This window comes from Anolis sagrei, chromosome 1, assembly GCF_037176765.1.
Source record: "Anolis sagrei isolate rAnoSag1 chromosome 1, rAnoSag1.mat, whole genome shotgun sequence".
NCBI classification, from domain to species: Eukaryota; Metazoa; Chordata; class Lepidosauria; order Squamata; family Dactyloidae; genus Anolis; species Anolis sagrei.
The window spans coordinates 236,016,644-236,039,170 of NC_090021.1; the positions used below are offsets into that span (position 1 = coordinate 236,016,644).

The 22,527-nt window shown below is 43.0% G+C and overlaps 1 protein-coding gene across 5 annotated transcripts in view; it reads right to left on the bottom strand.

The window, feature by feature from the left end:
• The window catches only part of VWCE (von Willebrand factor C and EGF domains), a 41,335-nt gene that overhangs the window by 3,749 nt on the left and 15,059 nt on the right, over positions 1–22,527 (bottom strand). For 2 of the 5 annotated variants that reach the window (XM_067462367.1, XM_067462383.1), the window contains exons 7-19: positions 20,315–20,464; positions 14,421–14,881; positions 14,231–14,324; positions 12,964–13,046; positions 10,516–10,603; positions 10,004–10,089; positions 8,532–8,649; positions 8,155–8,240; positions 6,804–6,900; positions 4,423–4,505; positions 2,656–2,746; positions 1,566–1,648; positions 712–817 (exon numbers count right to left, since the gene is read on the bottom strand). In XM_067462367.1, coding sequence (XP_067318468.1) covers positions 712–817; positions 1,566–1,648; positions 2,656–2,746; positions 4,423–4,505; positions 6,804–6,900; positions 8,155–8,240; positions 8,532–8,649; positions 10,004–10,089; positions 10,516–10,603; positions 12,964–13,046; positions 14,231–14,324; positions 14,421–14,881; positions 20,315–20,464 — 1,626 coding nt within the window. The remainder of the gene's footprint in view (positions 1–711; positions 818–1,565; positions 1,649–2,655; positions 2,747–4,422; positions 4,506–6,803; positions 6,901–8,154; positions 8,241–8,531; positions 8,650–10,003; positions 10,090–10,515; positions 10,604–12,963; positions 13,047–14,230; positions 14,325–14,420; positions 14,882–20,314; positions 20,465–22,527) is intronic. The other 3 variants (XM_067462370.1, XM_067462378.1, XM_060771026.2) reach the window with 3 other exon arrangements.

The window sequence follows — 22,527 nt, forward strand, 5'->3', positions numbered from 1 at the left end:
GTTCCTTCAGTAATGAATGCTGCAGGAACGAAGGTTGTAAATTAAGCTAATTTTTTACTTTCTAGTGAGTAATCATAAAACAAGGCCTAAATATAAGAAACACGATTGAAGACAGCAACATGTGGAGATCAAAACATGTCTTCTGCTATTTGAGAGGACACTTTACTAAATAAATGCTAAAATATATATATTTAGTTTGATTTGGTACTTTAAGGTGGCATAGGACTCTGCTGTTTTTAAGTATGGCACAATAATCTGCCACTTCAGGAATTATATTAAAACAAACTTTGTAGCGGTGTGCTAATGTACAAGTTAAGAATTATCTATATTTGTGATGGCTGGTGGGATTAAAACATCAGAAGGGCCACAAGCCAAATCAGTGATTGAGGTACACCCAGAAGACTGCCATTTTGGGAATTAAGGCTGGTTTTAGCAATTCTTTTGGGAGAAGGTAAACATTATGTTCCCTGCTGACATGTTAAAAAAAACACAGGGGATCCTGAAGCTTATTTGAAACACAAATCATCCGCCTTTGCAGATTCCAAGTCCTCCCTTTTTCCCCTCCATCTCCCTTTCTCAATTGATCGGAAAAAAAGCAGTTTGGTCAATCGGAAGGGAAAGAGGATTGCAGAAAAACTAGGCTTGGGTGTTGCAGATGGTCCCAGGGCCACACATACCCCTTCCCTAGATCAATGTTACTAGCATGCTTACCTCTGATTTCATTACCTTGGCAGTCAGGGCAGCAATGTATTGGGGGGTCAAAAGGTGCAGTACACGTGCTTGGACAAACCCTCTTCTCACAGTTCACTTCTCCCAACTGAGAAAATATCAAATAGAGTCAGTAATAAGAAACCACAGATTTCTACTGCAGCTAACCTTAGGTTCACATGCCAGAGAAAGGGATTAAAGTTTGATTCTGTTGTAGCTCACTGCAGCTTCCATCAGCCCTAGCTTTCTTAGCTAGTGATAAGTGGGAATGGAAACTGCAGTCTAAAAACATCTGAAGGACCACTTGTTCCCTGCTAATGCTTTAAATCAGGGGTGGGAATATTGCATCCCTTCAGATATTGTTGTAGTGTAGGTGTGAGTTGTGGTTCAAACACATCTGGTGGGCTGTGCAATTTCTGCCATGCTTTGGAGACAAAAGGAAATAATGTCAAACTTGAGAGCTTCAGATCTCCCCCTTTGGCACACAAAAGAAGAAGAATAAAGGTGGAGCTGTATGCACAAGCCTGAGGAGTCTACTGCAGCTTCTCCATCTGTCAGGAATCCAAGGCCTCTGAACAGGCTATTATCATATTTATGGTGTGTGTTGTCAAGTATCTATCATGGTTAAAATGCCTGTTTAGTCTTTAAAACTTGGTGCACTAGTTAAACGGCATTCATTGTTTTCTAAGCTACGCATGGGCTATGGACTACCTGATCGCCTTCATGGATTCAACAGGTCAACTTTATATATATGGCATATTGGTTACCTTATGTTAGATCAGTGGGAAACGAGGGGAATCATCACCAGTGTGTGATCATGAGTAGGTCATGCTTGAAGGAGAGCCTGAGAGCCTTACCCGGCAGGTACAAGAAATGCAAGGTTCACCTTCTGGTACAAAGTTGTGACCATTCACCACTTTCCTCCCTTTGTAATTGCAGTCTGCGCAAGAAGAACAACACAAAAGGGAAGTTGAATGACAGAATAATGTATCCAGGCCCATTTAAGAGACATGACCATACATACAAATTAGAGAACCTCCTAACTTTAGCACTAAAATGCAACTAACAACATACTGGAGACTGCCGCTTCTAAATGCTCCACAGCTTTACTTTACAGCCAAGATATAAATGCTTTTGTGGGAGCTGAGAAGACAAGGAGGTTATACATTGTGGATTTTTAGTATTCCAATAGGTAGTTACTTATAAAAATTATTCTCCTCAAAGGAAACCAACTTTGATGAGACATATATTGTTAAACATGCGGGGGGGGGGGGGGGCACTTGCAAAATAAAACTAGTGGCCTTTTTATCGTAGTGATTACTCTTTGGGGACCTCATGCTCCCACAAAAGAGATTTTCATTAACATACGAAAATAGTTCAAAACAGGCCATCTAGTCTGGTATCATAGCAAGGTATTCTTCTACCATATCTATTTCAACTGTAATTGTTATTCTTTTTGCTCATTCACTTTTCCATGAGAGACAAGACAGCATTGTGGCCAGCCGAATACATTACGGATTCTTTATGTTCCATCCTTCTCTGTTTTCCACAGTTTAAGTGCCTTTATTAGCTGTTTGTTACCAAAAAACACTGATTTTGCATTTTCTTTGCAGGGCAACTCCTGCCTTTCAGCTCACCCCTCCTTTATTGTGTTCTGTTCGCTATTCCAGCAACATCATGACTAAATTTATCCTGCCCTTAATTTGATCAGTTCCTGTTTCCATTGGGTGGGCAGGGAATTACTGATAATATCTCAGTGTTTTGTTCTTCTGTATATTCGTTCAGTATTGCACACACCCCTCTTCATTTTCAGTGCTGCACAGCATTTTCTCTGGCATGACGCACAGGCTAGATGGGGTACAGAAGTAGCACCCACTCCCCTCTAACAATATACAATGAACTCTTCTAAATATCAATTTGGAAAACACTTAAAATTATAATGCTTACCATGACAAACTGGGCAGCATTCTCCTTCCGGGTGGAAAGGATATGTACAAAAGACAATGCAGTCCAGAGGGGAACAAGCCACTGAGCCCAGCTATAAAAGAGAGAAAAATACACCCAGGAGGCATCGGGGAAGGAGAGGAATGGAGAACAGAGGTCCTGGTTTAATAGCAGAACCATGTAGACAGTCTCAACTGCATTTTCAAAGCTGGTTTTGGCTAACATTCCTAGAGTCACAGGAAATCCTGTACTTTCCATTGTAAATATGAGAGGAGGTGCCTTCCACTTTGCAGTTACCTGTATCTTGAATGTCTGGCTTTAGGATGGGAGATGGGATAAACGCCACAAAGCCCTATGGGCAGGGTCTTAAAAATTGTCCATGCCATCCACACATGCCATAAGAAGCAGGGCATTCAGAAACAGGTAGCTTCAAAGTGGCTATCACTGCATTGCCATCCCCCCATCCCCCCTGCATAAACATGGAGGAAGTAACACCACCCATTATAATAATAATAACTTTATTTTTATACCCCGCCTCCATCTACGGACAACACCGGCTCTTTGGCTTAGAAATGGAGATTAGTACCCCCTCAGAGTAGGACACTAGACTTCATGTCAGGGGAAACCTTTATCTTTACCTATCTGAATAGTATAAAAGCATCAGGGCCATTTGGTTACTAGGATTTGGCTTCCTTTTTGGTGGGCAGGTCACAGGAAACTTGTCACATTTTAATATTTATTTATAGATGCAGTCTTAAAAGTAGTAAAACATAGGTGCAGACAAGCAACTTAGCATTCCTCATATGAAACAGATCAATTGTCACATATCTGGTGTGCAGAATAAATTATTGCACTTAAGAATTGCTTGTCAGTTCCCCGTCTCTGCTTCTCTCTCTTCACCAAGCAAGTCTTCAGTTGCTTCTATACATGAAATCTAACTGAGGAGGTGAAGGCACAAAATAATTGCCTTACAAAGTTGATGGATTTCACATTCCTGGGAGATCTGTCTGTGCCTTGTTGCCAAGCATAGGCTCAAATTACAACAAGAGTAGGGAAGCTTTGGCTCATCAGGTGTTTGGGGCTTAAAAATCCTGAAAGCTAGAGACAGACAGATCATGTAAAGAGACTGCAAGAACTCTACTCAAATACATCTACAAGGGCACAGATTCTGCAACTCTCTATATGAGAGGGGCAATCGCTGACCATTAAGGGATCATTCACTGGTAACTCTGTCTCAGTAACATTTTTATGCCAAACTCAGACTGATTCTCAGTATGTTCACACAGTAACGTTTCTAAAACCCTTTGTTTATTACACTTTTCTACATAATAATAATAATAATAATAATAATAATAATAATAATACAAAAACATCTCACTAACTACAATGAATTAAAATCGTAGGGAACATTCCTTTACCTTCTTGACCATGCTGTCACAGGCAAGATGTTGTATCATTTCTCCTCTGTAACAGGGATGGGAAACATCTTGCCTGTGAGTCACATGTGGCCTGACAGAGCCCAACGGGGCCCTATCACCCCAAAAGCCTTTCAGTAAAATATTTATGCCACTAGGGTTTTCCACAGAATGAAATGATAACATACACATACAATCACACATACATAGCCTTAGATAGCAATTCTGGTTAGAGTTGGAAATGGAAATGATCTAGTCTATGGGGACTCTCCATAGCTGTCCACTTTACTCCGTGAGATCTGTTAGATGGATGGAGCAATTACTGCAGACTGAGAAGAAGAAGCTGAGTACTTACCAGACAGATGCAACTTAGGCATGGATCCAAAACAGAGGGAAATGTCTCATTGTTGTAAAAGATCCTTCCTGCATAAGAGCAGCCTTCCATTTAGAAAGAGAGAAAAAACAAAAAACATGAGTGCCTATGCAAAATAGGAGCCCCCGGTGGTGCAATGAGTTAAACCCTTGTGCCAGCAGGACTGCTGACCAGCAGGTTGGGGGTTCGAATCCAGGGAGCGGGGTGAGCTCCTGTCTCAGCTCTAGCTCCCCATGCGGGAACATGAGAAGTCTCCCGCAGAATGGTAAAATATCAAACATCCTGGTATCCCCTGGGCAATGTCCTTGCAGACGGCCAATTCTCTCACACCAGAAGTGACTTGCAGTTTCTTGTTGCTTCTGACAAAAAAATTCAAAATATCTAGCATACTCAAGAGCCCCCTGAGTTATAACAAAGAGTGGTTCTATATTAATTTCATAACACTGTCTCATTTACTGGATTTATGACACCTTCTTCCAAAACTTACACTAATTTTCCAACTATATCTTCTTCTTTTAAACTTCAAAAAAATCAATTAAGTAGAAAAAGACAGAACAACTGCACAGTGCCTTCTAATTGTTAGCCTGAGGCTCCTTCCATATGGAAAACCCCTAGCCATTTTCTGCAGTTCCCTGTAGCATTAATAAATATTCCCTTTTCAACCAGAATGCAATCCACCTCATACAAAAATCAAGAATTGAATGCATCATTACAGACAGTGGATTTTGGTATCTAATGGGGAGCCTCTCCAGGACCCCCTCCCCACCCTGTGGATACCAAAATCCAAAGATGCTCATACAATAGCACAGTAAGTCTCATACAGTAGCATAATACATGGTATCCCTTACATATGCAGGCAGTCCTCAGGTTATGAACAAGACAGGTTCTATAGGTTTGTTAATTAAGTTTAATTTGTATGTAAGTCAGAACAAGTACCTGTTTAAAGTGTCACTCAGTATATGTGTGGGTGCGCGCGCGTGTGTGTGTGTGCATGCGTGCATGCCTTGGTTAGCAGAGGGAAAGGTTAATTCCCCTGTGGTGTTTGTTTTGCTGTCTGTGTTCATTTTTGGAAGATTTCCCCTCACTTTCTGTCCCTGTGATAATTAGATATTGACAAATTTGGCTTGTTGTGGAAACAAGGATTGGTGTTAAAACTTTAGCGGAGACCCAAAGCGTTTTCAGGAGTGAATTTCCCTTCCTAAGGGCAGATTTCTCTCAGGCCCTTTTTACGCTGCCATATAATCCAGTTTCTAATCCCAGATTATCTGCTTTGAACTGGATTATATGGCGGTATAGACTCATATACTCCAGTTCAAAGCAGATAATCCAGGATTATACTGGTTTATATGGCAGTGTAGAAGGGGCCACACTTCCTGTTGTCTCATTGTTGTTGTTTATTTGTTTAGTCACTCCTGACTCTTCGTGACCTCATGGACAACTCCATGCTAGAGCTCCCCGTCGGCCATGGCTACCCTCAGCTCCTTCAAAGTCAAGCCAGTCAAATCAAGGATACCATTCATCTATCTTGTCCTTGGTCGGCCTCTCTTCCTTTTTCCTTCCATTTTCCCTAGCATAATTGTCTTCTCTAAACTTTCCTGTCTCCTCATGATGTGGCCAAAGTACTTCGTCTTTGCCTCTAATATCCTTCCCTCCAATGAGCAGTCGGCCTTTATTTCCTGAAATATGGACTGGTTGGATCTTCTTGAGGTCCAAGGCACTTTCAGAATTTTTCTCCAACACCACAGTTCAAATACCTGTTTGTAAAATTATCTCATACCTGTTTGTAAATTGGATGTCTCTAACTTGGGGGCTGCCTGTTATGGCAAAATCAAAGATTTGCTATTTGGAATAGTTTCAAGTCATGGATAGTGGAATCTGTGGACCCACAATTTATGGATACAGAGGGCTCACTGTACTTCCTAGCACCAAGAAAATCTCACTTCTGGCACTTATGTATTCTTAAACTAAGTTCTAAACACATTTTATTCTCAGACCAACCCTTCTCTTCAATCATTTATCCAGACATACTTCCAGACATGAATTTATAACAGAATCACCTTAGGCTGCTCATTCACGTTGTAAAGTGTCCACAAAATGTCATCATGAACTCCTAACTTTCCCATGTTTTTCAAGTGCTGCTTCAATCTTTTGCTTAGTAGAAAAAATCCAACTTTTTTTGAGAAGGATAAAAGAGTGAGGCTAACTCCAAAATATAGATGCTCTTGCCACTAAAGACATGCATATATTTTTAGAAGCATGCTTTTGATGGCGCAGCTACATCAGCATTTTTCAAGGGCTGCCCCATTCAGAGCACACTACAGGAATCAAACGCAATGTAAACAAGGCATGTAGGAGAAATTTACCTGCTGAGCAATCTGGACAGCACTGCCCAGGGATCCGTATAGGGTGAGGACACGTCTCCAAACAGTCGGTCCTCTTACAGCTCACTGAACCATCTGCCTGCAATGAAAAGGAACTTCACAGAAACCCACAGCACAAATGACTGGACTCTTGCTGACAAACCGATCTGCATCAAAACCCATATACTATTTTAAATGTACTAACAGACATTGAAATACACTATTTCAAAGTCTATGGCGCTTAGGCAATGGTTAGAAATGTCACCTTAACAATGCTGCTGGTAATCATAGAATCATAGAATCATAGAATCAAAGAGTTGGAAGAGACCTCATGGGCCATCCAGTCCAACCCCCTGCCAAGAAGCAGGAATATTGCATTCAAATCACCCCTGACAGATGGCCATCCAGCCTCTGTTTAAAAGCTTCCAAAGAAGGAGCCTCCACCACACTCCGGGGCAGAGAGTTCCACTGCTGAACGGCTCTCACAGTCAGGAAGTTCTTCCTCATGTTCAGATGGAATCTCCTCTCCTGTAGTTTGAAGCCATTGTTCCGCGTCCTAGTCTCCAAGGAAGCAGAAAACAAGCTTGCTCCCTCCTCCCTGTGGCTTCCTCTCACATATTTATACATGAGAGAGGAAGCCACAGGGAGGAGGGAGCAAGCTTGTTTTCTAGACTAATGCTAGACTTCAAACTATAAGAGTGCATCTATTCTATAGAATCAGTGCAGCTTGATACCACTTTAATTGCCATGGCTCACTGCTATAGAATCATGGGACTTGTAGTTTTACAAGGTCTTTAGTCTTCTCTGCTAAAGACTGCTAGTGCTTTAACAAGCTACAACTCCTAGGTATTAAGCAATGGCCTTTAAAGTGGAGTCAAACTGCATTAATTCTAAATGCTCCCTTACTCTCTGAAATCACCTAAACAATCAGCACTCAGGCCTAGTCTAAAGCTGTCCAGACTCTACCTTCACTGCAGACAATCTGAAGGCAACTATATAGGCTGTAATACCACATCTGCATGTGTAGATCTACTGTAACATCCAAGCAGATCAGAGAAGAATATAAAGAGAACTGAAAAAACAGACAAATTATTTATCAATTTTAAAATGTTGCCCTTTCTTCTAAAAACAATAAAATATAACTGAGATACCCCTCAGAGTATCCCAGTTCTCATAGATAAATATGGGCTAGAATTACAACACTGTTGCTCCAAGTATCCTCAGGAAGATCTCAGTCCTAGTTGGGCAAAGACTCTCTTTTTCTTAGTAGACTAGGGATCAAGGGCTACCACAGTTTATACAACAGGAGATTAGAAGGTCCAAACGGAATGAAGTAGAGCAGGTTATCATTCACCTGGCAGATGCATAACTCACAGGGATCACCCGGTGACCAAATCTGTCCAATTGGAAATTCAACTCCATTGTCGTCCACAAAACAACCTGGTCAAGAAAAGAGAGGCATTGAAATGAAACACATAGTAAACATCGAGTAAAAACCTCTGCAAAAAACAGACTAGGCAGTGGGTTCTGTGACATGCATACATTGTTGACTGAAGCCCAATCTACATTACCATATAATCCAGTTTCTGATCCCAGATTATCTCCTTTGAACTAGATTATATGGCAGTGTAGATCCAGCCACAGCCTCCATTTCCAAATAATCAGACAGACTATTGTTTACCTCTTGATACAGTGCCATGTGCACACATAGGCTGTTCATGGAGAGCTTACCTGTCGTTGGTGCAGCTTTTCGGCAGGTGAAACAACATTGCCCTGGAGCCAACAGCCACTCATCTTGGGGACACTCCAGAGTGGGACAGGGTGCAAAGGAGCACTCAACTTCACCTTGCTGAAGAAGGAAGCAGTGGTATTTTTATTTACAGTAACGATAAGGTGGGCAGGGATGAGATCATGAACACTTCCAATCAACTCTTCCCTACTGAGTTTTGTAAAATAAGGGAGATGGGTAGCGAAGGCCTGTCACAGGAATCTGTGAAGCCATCCTTGACCATTTATTTATCTGCTTTAATTATTCCCTGCCTTTCTTCACACACTTTTGTCACCATTTAAAACAAAGTGAATACAAACATTAAAAATCAATTAAACAACACAGTGTAGATTAAGCTAAAATAAAGATTACAATATAAGAAATGCACTTAAAATAGCATATTGGCAAGTAGCATCTTTCAATTTGCCTCTGCTGATCTTTACTAGTTATCCCTACAAAGTATTACTCAGGACACAGAAAAAAATTGTACGAGAAATCCGCAGCAACTGCTTGGCTGAGAGTTTATCACCTAACCAGAGAATACCAAATGTAGCCCTTCAAGAACAGAGGCACAGAAAATTCTTTAAGAAGGCCTTAGGCCTGGCCCATACATCCCCCCCCCACACACACACACACATGGTGCAATCACAAGACAATTTCACAATTGTAATATATTACATCTTAATGATGCTAAGCAAGGGGCTCCTTAAAACATGCATTAATCTCATCTAACTGAAATAACCTGCAACATTTCAACAAATGAAGCAGTATGTATGGAAACCTGTTGCCATTTTAGGTATATGCAGCTTCTCCTACTGAAGTGGTTGGACATTTTTGGCCCACCAGGAACATCTGCATTCATTACATGCAGTTATATATATGTATGTAGTGTGTCTACATTGTGATGATTGCAGAACCTTGTTAGCAGTTAAATTAACTCACAAAGAAATATTGGACACTTCTTTAATGTTAGGTTACTACTATACAGCAAAGTTATGAATGAAGTTCTCAGTTCAATTCTTCCCCCCCCCCACAAAAAAAAAACCCACCCCTTCAACTTCCAAAAGTTTCTCAGTACAGCCCCCATGTCTTCCAGTCTAAGCAGGTTCTTCTTCACGCAGGGCCCCAGATGTTTGCCCTCTGTTTACATTACTCAGTCTTGGCTGTGAACCCATTGCATGGAGGTGTTCTGATGTCTCAAACACACCAGAGATGAGTCTATGACATACATACACATATGGCATTTGACTGCATATTCACATGTGCATGCAGTTGTTATAATACTGCCATTCAACACAAAGGCTGTTTTGCATTGTCAATGCATTATTCTGCTATCTACTGACAACTGAGTAGATCTAAGGACTCAGGAGGGACTACCAGTTAGCCAGAGTATAACAAATGGTGCCCTTCTTAAGAAAGAGGCATGGACACCTACCCTGCACACACAGGTGGTACAGTCATCACCATCCAGGCTAAACTCAGTCCCTTCTGCATAACTCTGACCACGAAAATGGCACTCTACTGCAGAAGAAAAAGAAAGGAGGTCAGTGTGGCTATTCTGGAAGAGCCATGGCAGAAAACGGAAGCATGGCTCAGGATGTGTTGGTAGTAAACAGTGTTAGCTGTGTTAGCAGTGATGGGGCACAGTTTATCTTCTGTAGTGGCAATCCTACTGAGGAAAGCTTATCTGGTGCTAAACATGGAAGGAAGAGATCTCTTGATTTTTTTTCAGGGCCTTTGAAACACCACAACATGTACACTGCCTTCAAGTGTTCAAAGGGTTTCATGGCCTGTTATCTAACTGTAGATTAGGCTTTCCCCACCATTTCCATCACTGTGATTAAATGATGCCTAGAAGGCATCAACTCTTTGTAGAAATTAGGGCACTCAGATATCCCTCGTAGCCTGTTTTGCAAAAGAGCAGATAAATAGGATTTTGGGGCTCACCTGGTTGACAGGGACAACAATCACTCTGAGTAGAGCTGGGACATGGACTGGGTGCACATTCTGGAGAAATACAGGAAACATTGCCCGCCTGGAATCAGGAACCAACAGATTACAGAGCAGATATTCACTGGCTTATATGACAGTTTTATCTTCAAATCAGACACCAAGATTACTTAATCACATTATTACCATTATCTTCAACAAATCATAGATGTTCTAGTGTTCATGGGCACTATTGTCACCTGCTTAAAGCCAACCCAAGATGTTTGATGCCTAAGACAAAACAGTAAACTCCAAAGCTCCCTGGTTCTGAAATAAAGGTATGCAACAACAAAATGATAGGAAGAAAATCAACTCATTTGAGGTGTGGTGCTGGAGAAAGGTTTTGGGGATACTATGTTCCTAAAAACAAAAAGAAAATGTATCCTGAATCCCTATAAACAAAGATCACTATGTTGAAACTTCGGGGAATAAAGCCCAACTGCTCACTGAAGGGAAGGATATTAGAGGCAAAAATGAAGTATTTTGGCCACATTATGAGAAGACAGGAAAGCTTAGAGAAGGCAATGATGCTGGGGAAAATGGAAAGTAAAAGGAAGAGGGGCTGACCAAGGGCAAGATGGACAGATGGTATCTTTGAAGTGACTGGCTTGACTCTGAAGGAGCTGGGGGTGGTGACGGCCAACAGAGAGCCCTGGCGTGGGCTGGTCCATGAGGTCACAAAGAGTCGGAAGTGACTGAACAAATAAACAACATTCTGAAACTGTTGTGCTTTAGATATAGCATGAGAAAACATAACTCGCTAGAAAAGGCAATAATGCTTGGTAAAGTGGAGGGCAGAAGGTAAAGAGGAAGACCATGTTCCAGATAGATTCAATCAAGGAAGCCACAGCAATAAAACACAATAATAATAAATAAAGTAACCCACATTTAACTATTCCCAAACCCAATGTGTTGTCAAGGACTTTCATGGCCAGAATCACTGGGTTGCTATGAGTTTTCCGGGCTGTATGGCCATGTTCCAGAAACATTCTTTCCTGATGTTTCACCTGCATCTATGGCAAGTATCCTCAGAGGCTCTGAGGTCTGTTGGAAACTAGGCAAGTGAGCTTTATACGTATATCTGTGGAATGTTGGGGCGGGAGATAGAACTCTTGTCTATTTGAGGCAGGTGTGAATGTTACAATTGGCCACCAAAACCAGTTGCCCGTAAAAGCCTTGTCTCCACCCTAGCTCTCGGTTGATGATATGTCTGGTTACATCTCATCTAAGTAGACTCCCTTTTATTTCATCAAATATATGAGCTCTACCAGGATAGTAGAGGATGGCCTGTTACAGAAAACTACCATAAAATAGCAGAGCATTCAAAAATAAACAGGATACATACAGTTGAGCAAATAGCTTAGGAGGCAAACATGCAGAGTCCAATCTTAAAAATCACAAAAGATTTATTTACAATAATAAGAAATAACTGCATTTCTTAATAATCAAGAACTAGGTCTGAGCTACTCGAACACCCATCTCTTCTAAGATTTCAAGGGAGGGAAAAACTCAATCACTACATCTTTCTTGACACACAAGCAGAGAGAGATCTCAAAGCACACAGCACATACTCTCCTTACTAAAATGTAAGAAGGCAGAAGTCAGGTTCAGTAGAAAAGTATCCATTTTAAACAATTAATTAGAATGAGAGCAGAAAGAGAGAAGAGATAAGAAAAATATACATTCCCAACTGTCATACAGGAGACATGGGGGGAGGGAATTCCCCTAGCTTATACTGAGCTAACTAAGCCATTCCCTATGGAGGACTTGAGACTTGGGCAGTGTGGGGCTGAATTCCAACAGGCCAACAAAGAAGGCATCCCAGTGATTAAGTAGGTGTGAGTGGCAACCATGGAAGCTGAAAGCAGAGGGAGTATGACTTACAATGAAAAGACTGTTTCTGATTGTTTCTAACTTCAACAGAAAGACAATGGCACAGTAGCTACCTCCCAGGGTGCTAAAAGAAGTTGGCTCACTCTAGCTGTGATGCCTTTTTGACTGAACCGAAGTCAAGAAGGTGTTCTTTATGAAAAGAGTGCTGACAGCAGAAGGGAAATCTAAGAGACATTCTACCAACTTCTACTACTGCATTGTCATCCTTCTCTCATCTCTGAATTTGGCATCTTATATGGAAAATCATTCCATAGACCAGCTAAAACCAGTTGCTGCTGGAATCAAAAGACCACTCTAGCTGTGGAGTTCAAACTTCTTCTATTGTTTCTCTTCACATCTGGCACCCTAATGAAGAGTTGTACCCTTTTCAGAATCCCTTCATGATGCCACTGGATGATTCACAGCATGTGTAGGAACCCTAGTTTCCATTGTAAGTTTTTCACTGGTATGAAATGAAATAATGTCTCCTTCTCAAAATAAGGACAACCATCTCCCAAGTTCCTTTGGACTCACCAGGCAGACGCAGACCGTACAGTTGTCCGCAGAAAGAGAGAAAACTTCTCCCTCGATTCTGGAAATCCCATAATAGAGGCAGCCTACAGGAAACAGGAATGGGAAGATTTCCATCAGAGGGACATAGGTTCATGGCTGAACAGACCCCCATTTCAGCTTTCCATTCTGAATCAATAAAAATCCAATGCCCTAAATATGCATTCAATTCAAATTAATTTGGCCATAATTAGTTGAACTGAGATAAGGGAAAGGGCCCTAGCACACATCTTCTGAAGCAAAATGAGCACATATTGGACACAGTACCCCCTTTCTCATCCTCCCTCCATCTCCAAATGTTGGGACCAGAGAAGACCATTAGCCAGGCAAGACAACACAGCCTTCTCTCGCCCCTGCCAGTCTCACAAGTTTGCTTGGTTAGTACAAGGGAGAGAGCCTTTTCCGCTGTGGTTCCCCAGCTCTGGAACTCATTGCCTGGAGAAATTAGGAAAGCCCCTTCCCTAGAAATTTTTTAAAAGAACATCAAAACCTGGCTCTTCCGCTGCGCCTTTGATGAGTAGGTATACAATTTCACATTATTGCTCAGGCTCAAGTTCTGTCATCAGAGTATTTGGCCCCCCCTTCTTGGGAAAGCCTGCTTCCACCCCCCCCCCCCCCCCTATAATTGAGCTCTCCTCCACAAATTACCTGCTTCTCTCCTTTATCTCGCCCGAGTTGTTAATTAGTTTTAATCAGTTTGTCTTTTAATCATTACATGTAGCCCGCCCATTATTATTGTGTCTGTGCTTATTGTAATTTTTACATTGTTATGTATGCATATGTTTTATGTTAATATGATGCTATTGTTTATTGTTCATGTCTTTGGTTTGTGTTTTGGTTTTTTCTTTATTGTAATTGTGAACATGGATAACGATAATGGATAACGAGACTGGATTCTGATTCTAGTTATGAGATCTGATGGATTTGTTATATTGATGTATTGATATATTGTTGTATTGATGTTTACTGTTAATTAACTTGTTATGTGATTGCTTTTAAATACCCAGTAACCTTGTACTTTGTATACTGAAACTGTTGCTGTTAACCGTTCCGAGTCGCCTAAGGGCTGAGAGGAGTGGTATACAAATAAAGTAAGTAAATAAATAAATAAATTGTTTGGGCTTGGCCTCGTGTAAGCCGCTCCGAGTCCCCATCGGGGAGATGGTGGCGGGGTATAAATAAAGATTATTATTATTATTATTATTATTGAACAGGAAGGAGCATCTCTCACCTCTGCAACTGGGACAGCACTCCCCTTCTGCTGCTGGAATAGGGTGGGAGCAGGTAACCTCGCACATCATGGCTTGACACCGCACTTGCCCACCCTGCAACAAGAAAAGACAGGCTTCCCTAAAGATAACAGAACAGGCACATTAACTGCAGCTGGAAAGAAAGCAAGGAATCCAGTATAGGCCACCTACCTCACAGGAGCAATTTAGACACCCCTGTTTTATCCAGTGGCTGCCATTCTCATGAAGAGACCCTTCATACCAGCAGGTTGCAGGCAAGGATGGAAGTGAAATCGATGGAGCCGAGGGACTTGGAGGAATGGATGTTGCAATCTGTTCTTGCAGCAATGAGGGTGGCAGTGGGCTCGTTGTCACCAAAGGCCTGGCAGTCCTCAGCAAGAAGGGTGTGCCAAAGAAAGCAGTTGGGAGAGGAGGAGAAGGGGTGGGAGAGGATGACTGTCGAAGCAGCAAGCGAGTGGAAGGGGACGGGGAAGGAGGTGGAGTCCTGGGTGCGCTGTGGGGAGCAGGAGCCCAGGAAGGAGGAGAGACCCTTGGAGGCCCAGCAGGTGATTCTGGAGAAAGGCGTAGCAGAGTTGGTGGGTGCTGGAGTGACTGCAAGATGGGAGAAGGGCCCAGACTAGTCTTTGAAAAACCTATGGAATTAAGAAGGGAGGAGGAAGGCATTGATAAGTTCAGAAGTCCCCTTGAGATCTATGACCCAAATATGGTTTCCTCCAACATGTTCGGGAGCCCCATAGCAGAATCACTTGCTCATGAAGGATTCCAACAACTAGACGAAAAGGGTTGCTATTCATGCTAATTATATACACTTTTCCAGGCAGATCAAGAAGGAACAATGCCTTCCTTCACATCATCTGACCATAAAAAAATAACAAGAAGTACCAGAGATAAAGACATCTTGAGGGTGAAGATTTTTATTGATAGAGGGGTTACAATATGGCCTGTGTCTCCACCACTCATCCTTTTTGTTTTTCATCTGGCTGAATACCACAGTCTTAGAGAGAAAAAGTTCAGGTCACAATGAATAGTTGCTATTTTCTATATGGCAGTGGTTCTCAACCTGTGGGTCCCCAGATATTTTGGCCTACAACTCCCAGAAATCCCAGCCAGTTTACCATCAGTTAAAATTTCTGGGAGTGGAAGACCAAACTTGGGGACCCACAGGTTGAGAATCACTGCTTTTAGGTTGTGTTTCTGAGGAAGACCATTGCAGTCAAACAGGAACGCTTTACTTCTAGGAACATTCAAGGTTTCTCTCCTTCAAACTTCTTCTATTGTTTCTCCTCACAAGAACTGAGCAGTTAACAAAGAATTTTAAAGAATGTAGAATTTTGCAGATAAAAATGCAATTTAAACCAGAATATTTTTATTAGGAATGATAAACCTAAAACTAGATAAAAAATAAAGATATTTTCTTCAATTGCTTAACTAAAGCGGCCAGAACAGTTTATGCTCAACACTGGAGAACTACAGAAATCTCAGCAACAAAGGAATGGTTAATAAAGATGGTAGAAAATATGAGCATGGACCAGCTAACACAACAATTAACATATCGACAAAACAATCCCAAAAAAGACATAGACAGGTCACTATTGATTAATAACATGGAACAAGAAAAAATTAAGATGCTATTATGAACTTATAAGGTGGAGGGAAAACACCCTTTGGACTACAGAAAGGTGGAGGAAGTAGGATATAAGAAGCAAACAGACATTACAGAATTTAATACCATGATGTAGAGGTTTGGAACTTAACCAAAGACACCCCCCCCCCGACCTTTCCCCCTGTTTTCCCTGCCCCTTCTATTTCCCTTCTTCTTAAACCATTTTATTATATTATTTAGAAAATACTTAATAAAAACTATTTTTAAAAAAGAATTCCACTGAATGTAGATGTGATGGTTAAAGTGTAATCAAGGCAGTTACTTACTTACTTAGGCGATCCCTCGTTGGACGAGTAAGATGGTCTTCCATCATGGGTTTCCTTGTGGGTCCGCATGTGGCTGTGGAGCCCTATTCTTGCTCTGCATCTTCTTCCGCAGTGAGGGCATTGGTTTCCAGGTGGAAGGCGGTCCCGGTCAGGGTTGGCTTGACGCGCCTTCCTCCTGGCACGTTTCTCTCTTTCACCCTCCACTCGTGCCTCCTCGAATTCTGCAGCACTGCTGGTCACAGCTGACCTCCAGCTGGAGCGCTCAAGGGCCAGGGCCTCCCAGTTCTCAGTGTCTATGCCAGAGTTTTTAAGGTTGGCTTTGAGCCCATCTTTAAATCTCTTTTCCTGTCCACCAACATTCCGTTTTCCATTCTTGAGTTCGGAGTAGAGCAACTGCTTTGGGAGACGGTGGTCAGGCATCCGGACAACGTGGCCTGTCCAGCGGAGTTGATGTTGGAGGACCATTGCTTCAATGCTGGTGGTCTTTGCTTCCTCCAGCACGCTGACGTTTGTCCGCTTGTCTTCCCAGGAGATTTGCAGGATTTTCCGGAGGCAGCGCTGATGGAATCGTTCCAGGAGCTGCATGTGATGTCTGTAGACAGTCCACGTCTCACAGGCATATAGCAGGGTTGGGAGGACAATAGCTTTATAGACAAGCACCTTAGTATCCCTACGGATGTCCCGGTCCTCAAACACTCTCTGCTTCATTCGGGAAAATGCTGCACTTGCAGAGCTCAGGCGGTGTTGTATTTCGGCGTCGATGTTGACTTTGGTGGAGAGGTGGCTGCCAAGGTAGCGGAAATGGTCGACATTTTCTAATGTTACACCATTAAGCTGTATCTCTGGCATTGGAGAGGGGGCGGCTGGTGACTGCTGGAACAGCACTTTGGTTTTCTCGATGTTCAGTGACAGGCCAAGCTTTGTGTATGCTTCTGCAAAGGTGTTGAGAGTGGCTTGTAGATCTTCTTCTGTATGCGCACAGACGACATTGTCATCAGCATACTGGAGTTCTATAACAGATGTTGTTGTGACCTTGGTTTTGGCTTTCAGTCTGCTGAGGTTAAATAGCTTGCCGTCTGTCCGATAGATGATTTCCACTCCGGTGGGAAGCTTCCCATCAACAAGGTGTAGTATCATGGCGATGAAGATGGAGAATAAAGTTGGGGCAATAACACATCCCTGTTTGACACCTGATTCCACCTTAAATGGGTCACTTTGGGAGCCATTGCTGTCCAAGACTGTTGCCATCATGTCATCGTGGAGGAGCCGCAGGATGTTCACAAATTTGCTTGGGCACCCGATTTTTTGGAGGATGGTCCAGAGAGCGCTGCGATTCACTGTGTCGAATGCCTTTGCAAGGTCGATGAATGCCATGTACAGAGGTTGGTTTTGTTCCCTGCATTTTTCTTGGAGTTGTCGTGCAGTGAAGATCATGTCCACAGTTCCTCTGGAGGGGCGGAAGCCGTTCTGGGATTCTGGGAGGGTGTCTTCTGAGAGGGGCAGAAGGCGGTTTGCAAGGATTCTTGCGAGGATTTTTCCAGCAGAGGTTAGAAGGGAGATACCTCGATAGTTTCCGCAGTCTGTTCTTTCCCCTTTTTTGAAGAGGGTGATGATGGTGGCATCCTTGAAGTCTGCTGGGATTTTCTCGGTCACCCACACTTTTTCTATGAGCTGGTGGAGTTGGTGTGTCAGCGCAGGTCCTCCCTCTTTAAAGATTTCTGCAGGGATCCCATCCGGTCCGCTGGCTTTGTTGTTCTTTTGTTGGCTGATGGCATTGCTGACTTCTTCCAAACTAGGCAGTGCTGCAAGCTCATCCCTGGTTTGTTGTTGCGGGATTTGTGAGAGGACCTCTTCGGCCACACTGGAGCTGCGGTTTAGGAGGCTTTGGTAGTGTTCTTTCCAACGTAGTGCAATTGACTTTTGGTCCTTCAGGAGTTTGGTTCCGTCTGATGAGCGTAGAGGCTGTATGCCATGGTTTCTTGGCCCATAGATGACCTTTGTGGCTTTGAAAAATCCTTGAGCATTATGGGTATCTGCCAGGTGTTGGATTTCTTCAGCCTTCTTTGTCCACCAGATGTTCTTGAGTTCTCTTGTCCTTTTTTGGACCTCAGCTTTTGCACTGGCGTAGATCTTTTTCTTAGCAGCACAGTTGATGTCTCTCTGCCATGTTTGGAAGGCTTTCCTTTTCTTGTCGATTAGCTGTTGGATCTCGATGTCATTTTCGTCAAACCAGTCTTGATGTTTCTTGGCTTGGTATCCAATAGTTTCTTCGCAGGCTTGGATGATGGAGGTCTTCAGTTTGTTCCAATGTTCCTCAACATTTTCGGGGTGTACTGTGGGTAGATGGTCCTTGAGTGCTGTTTGGAGATGGGCTCGTCTGGAGGGCTCCTGAAGGGCTTGGGTGTTCATTTTGCGCCTTGTCTTTCTTCCTTGGAGTCTGCGCTTGGGGGCGATCTTGATAGCCATCGTGGATCGGATTAGCCTGTGGTCGGTCCAGCAGTCGTCAGCACCTGTCATGGCTCTTGTGAGGAGTACGTCACGGCGGTCTCTGGCACGTGTGATTACATAGTCTAAGAGGTGCCAATGCTTTGACCGGGGGTGCTTCCATGATGTCTTGAACTTGTTTTTCTGGCGGAAGAGCGTGTTGGTGATGACAAGGTTGTGCTCCACACATTTGGTGAGAAGCAGGATGCCATTCGAGTTGCTGTTTCCAACCCCGTCTTTTCCTATGGTGCCTGGCCACAGGTCGAAGTCTCGCCCGACTCTTGCATTGAAGTCCCCCAGGAGAATGATTTTGTCCTCCTTAGGTATCCCCGATAGGACAGTGTCCAGCTGATAGTAGAATTTCTCCTTGATGTCTTCATCAGCGTCTAGTGTTGGTGCATAGGCACTTATGATGGTTGCCCGTTGGTTTTTGGCAAGATCAATTCGGAGGGTGGAGAGTCGTTCGTTGATGCCAGTGGGTGCTTCGGACAGATGTTTCATCAGATCATTTCTTATAGCGAAGCCAACTCCGTGCATTCTTTGGTCTTCTTCGGGCAGTCCCTTCCAGAAGAAGGTGTAGCCTCCTTTTTCTTCCTTCAGCTGTCCCTCTCCTGCTCTCCGGGTCTCCTGAAGGGCTGCTATGTCGATGTTGAAGCGTCCCAGCTCCCTTGCGATGATGGCAGTTCTGCGTTCGGGGCGTTCACTGTCACTGTTGTCCATCAGTGTCCGTACGTTCCACGTACCGAAGTTCATTTTCCTTTTTTGGCCGCAGGATGGTGACCCCACTGGACGCGGCAGTCCAGTCAGGGATAAGTGAGGCAGACTATGTTTAGGGCACCTTTTCTAGCCCCCTCCCCGTGTGGGGTGAGCAGAGTGGGTCCTCAATAGGGCTGCTCAGTCGTGGATACAGCTGCCGAACTACTCAACTGCCTCGGACCTTGAGGTAGAACGACTGAGTCCGTACCCACCGCCCATGTGCCAGTCTGTGACTAGGGGCTTCCAGATTTCACAGTCCTGCCCCCGTCGCCACTCGCTGATCGCCATGGGACTTTGATTGCTTGGTTTTTATTTTCTTTGGAAGACGCCTGTGCGTGGGTTTTTTTAATGTGTGGAGGTCAGTGCACAACTGAACAACACACAGTCTTCACAGATGAGGTTCCACTGGTGATGTAGTTTAACACAATGACCATGGCTTCTCAGTCTGTTGCAGCCTTCTTCCGCCTTCGCAGCCGTTGTAACATGTGTCATGTTATCCTCCGCCTGCTCCGCCGTTGAGGTCTTTGGCAGTATAACTGGGTAGTGCAAAAGATACTCAGGTATCACTAATATTTGTGCCACCAATAAATGCAACCAACCCAATTACCACTTACTGATATCATTTTAGTATCATTTTTAAAGCTGTCTTGTTAAAGAAATGATGTTTTTTTCTATTTTTAATTTTTCTTAGAATTTTAGAGGTTGAAATCTCCCATAATTAGAAGAACTTACGTATCCTTTTAAAAAAATGAAGTGTAGCACTGGTGTGATCCAGTTGTGTTATAGTTCCAGACAAGGTATCTCTGAAATTGTTCTGCTCTGTCCTTGGCTGAGACTCTCAGTCCTCAATCCCAGAATGACTGTACCATTGTAGACTTACCACAGATAGCCCTTACCTTCACATGACACTCGATCCCCGCTGAGATGGTACCCTGGTCGACAGCTGCATATAAAACTCCCCAGTGTGTTGTGACAGGAATGCTGGCAGGTTCGTTTCTCGCTAGGTCGGCGGCATTCATTTACATCTGCACCAGATGCACAGGATGCTAGAGATTTACATCAGGGCTGGATAGGCTCAAGCTTGTGTCTGTACAGCCATCGCCATAACTTGGCCATACAAGGTGAAAAGGGGGATTGCAAAAAAAACGGAGCTGGGATATTGTTTTCACGATTAAAAGAGATTTGCAGCAGCTTTGAGGATCCTTTGGAAGGAAATTATTCCGTAACAATGCTATGAACCAACACAGCAGCTGGGTAGTGAACACACACCTACTATGACATTCTTTTATTTTTCCTATTTCTTGTCTAATAGAAAGAGGAATTAAGGAGTTACTGATCCCACTGAGATCTCAGGGAATTTGCCATTCTTAATTTTTTACAGGAAGTAAATATTTTCTCCTGACATTAAGTCCAGTCATATCCGACTCTGGGGGGTTGGAGCTCATCTCCATTTCTAAGCCAAAGAGCCGGCGTTGTCTATAGATATCTCCAAGGTCATGTGGCTGGTATGACTGCATGGAGCACCGTTACCTTCCCACCGGAATGGTACCTATTGATCTACTCACATTTGCATGTTTTCAAACTGCTAGGTTGGCAGAAGCTGGGGCTAACAACGGGAGCTCATGTCATGTGGCCGGCATGTGATTACATGTCATGTGGCCGGCATGACTGCATGGAGCACCGTTACCTTCCCACTGGAGTGGTGCCTACTGATCTACTCACATTTGCATGTTTTTTAACTGCTAGATTGGCAGAAGCTGGGGCTAACATCGGGAGCTCATGCCGCTTCTTGAATTCGAACCTGCAACCTTTCGGTCAGCAAGTTCAGCAGCTCAGTGCTTTAACCCACTGTGCCACCAGGGGCTCTTCTTTACAGGAAACCAACTCTTTATAGTTAAGACAGTTTTAAATTCGTTCTGGTTCTGAAACAGTTCAAATGTATATTCAGAATGGAAGTGAAATCATGTTCATGAGGGCCATAGTTCCCATTTAACACTAAAGTACGTGATAGTGAAGTGAGTGAGGAAAAAGCTGTGAATTTTTATTCTGATCCTTTCATTTGTCCCCTTCTGCTGCAGCTATGGGAAATAAACCCTGCTCAGAGGCAGAGCACATGTTTTGCATGCAAATAGGCTCAGATTTTGTTCTAGGCATCTCCAATTTAAAAGGATCAAGTAACAGTTGATTAGAAAGGTATTTACCTGGGATGCTTAGGAAACAAAGACCAGTTAGAGCAAATGAAACTGAACTAGATACAAGAGTGTACCTACAAGGAGGGTAGCTAGGCACAGTGGGGATTGTGCTTCTCAATTTGCATTTTCCTTCATCTTCAAATTCTTTGTATTGCAATAACTCAAAATCTCAATAAAACAGTTAAAATAATGGTAGGTATACAAAGTGAAAAAAGAATGCAAATACACATATATAAGAGTTCTAAGTGTGAATGTTTTTCAAAGTCTCACTTTCTGCAAGGGAAGAAATTTGGGGACTAAATTTAGTTGGGCAGAATTCTTATTAGAGGGAGATACCCTTATTTCACCCTTCACCTATAAGTATACATTTGGGAAGATAGATAGACAGTCTAGCCTAGCATCAAGCAGGGCTCCTAGATCCACTGAATTGTAAGGCAGGGAAAGGACGATGTTATGGTAATTTCAGCTGCCCAGTCAGCCAGAGTCTCCTACATTCAGAAAACAATATAAAGGAATAGGGAAAACCTAACATCCCATCAATATACATGATGGCATTTTTATTTTGTTGTTGAAAGTGAAAGAACCTTTTCCATTATTAGTTTACTGTACTATGCAAAGCTCTCTCTTTTGAATTTAGGCTCCTAGTAAAAGAACTGTGCTAGAAAACAACATGTTAATCCATCCTGATCCTAATCGACACAATATTATCACATGTAGTGGTTCCCAACCTTTGGGCCTCCAGGCGTTTTGGACTTCATCTCCTACAGATCCAAACAGCTGGTAAGATGGCTGGGGTTTCTGGGAGTTGAAGTCCAAAACACCTAGGGGCCCAAAGTTTGGGAACCACTGGCACATCAAAATAGAATATGCTACCATTACATTTATATAACATTTTCTGGATTGCTCAGACAGGCATT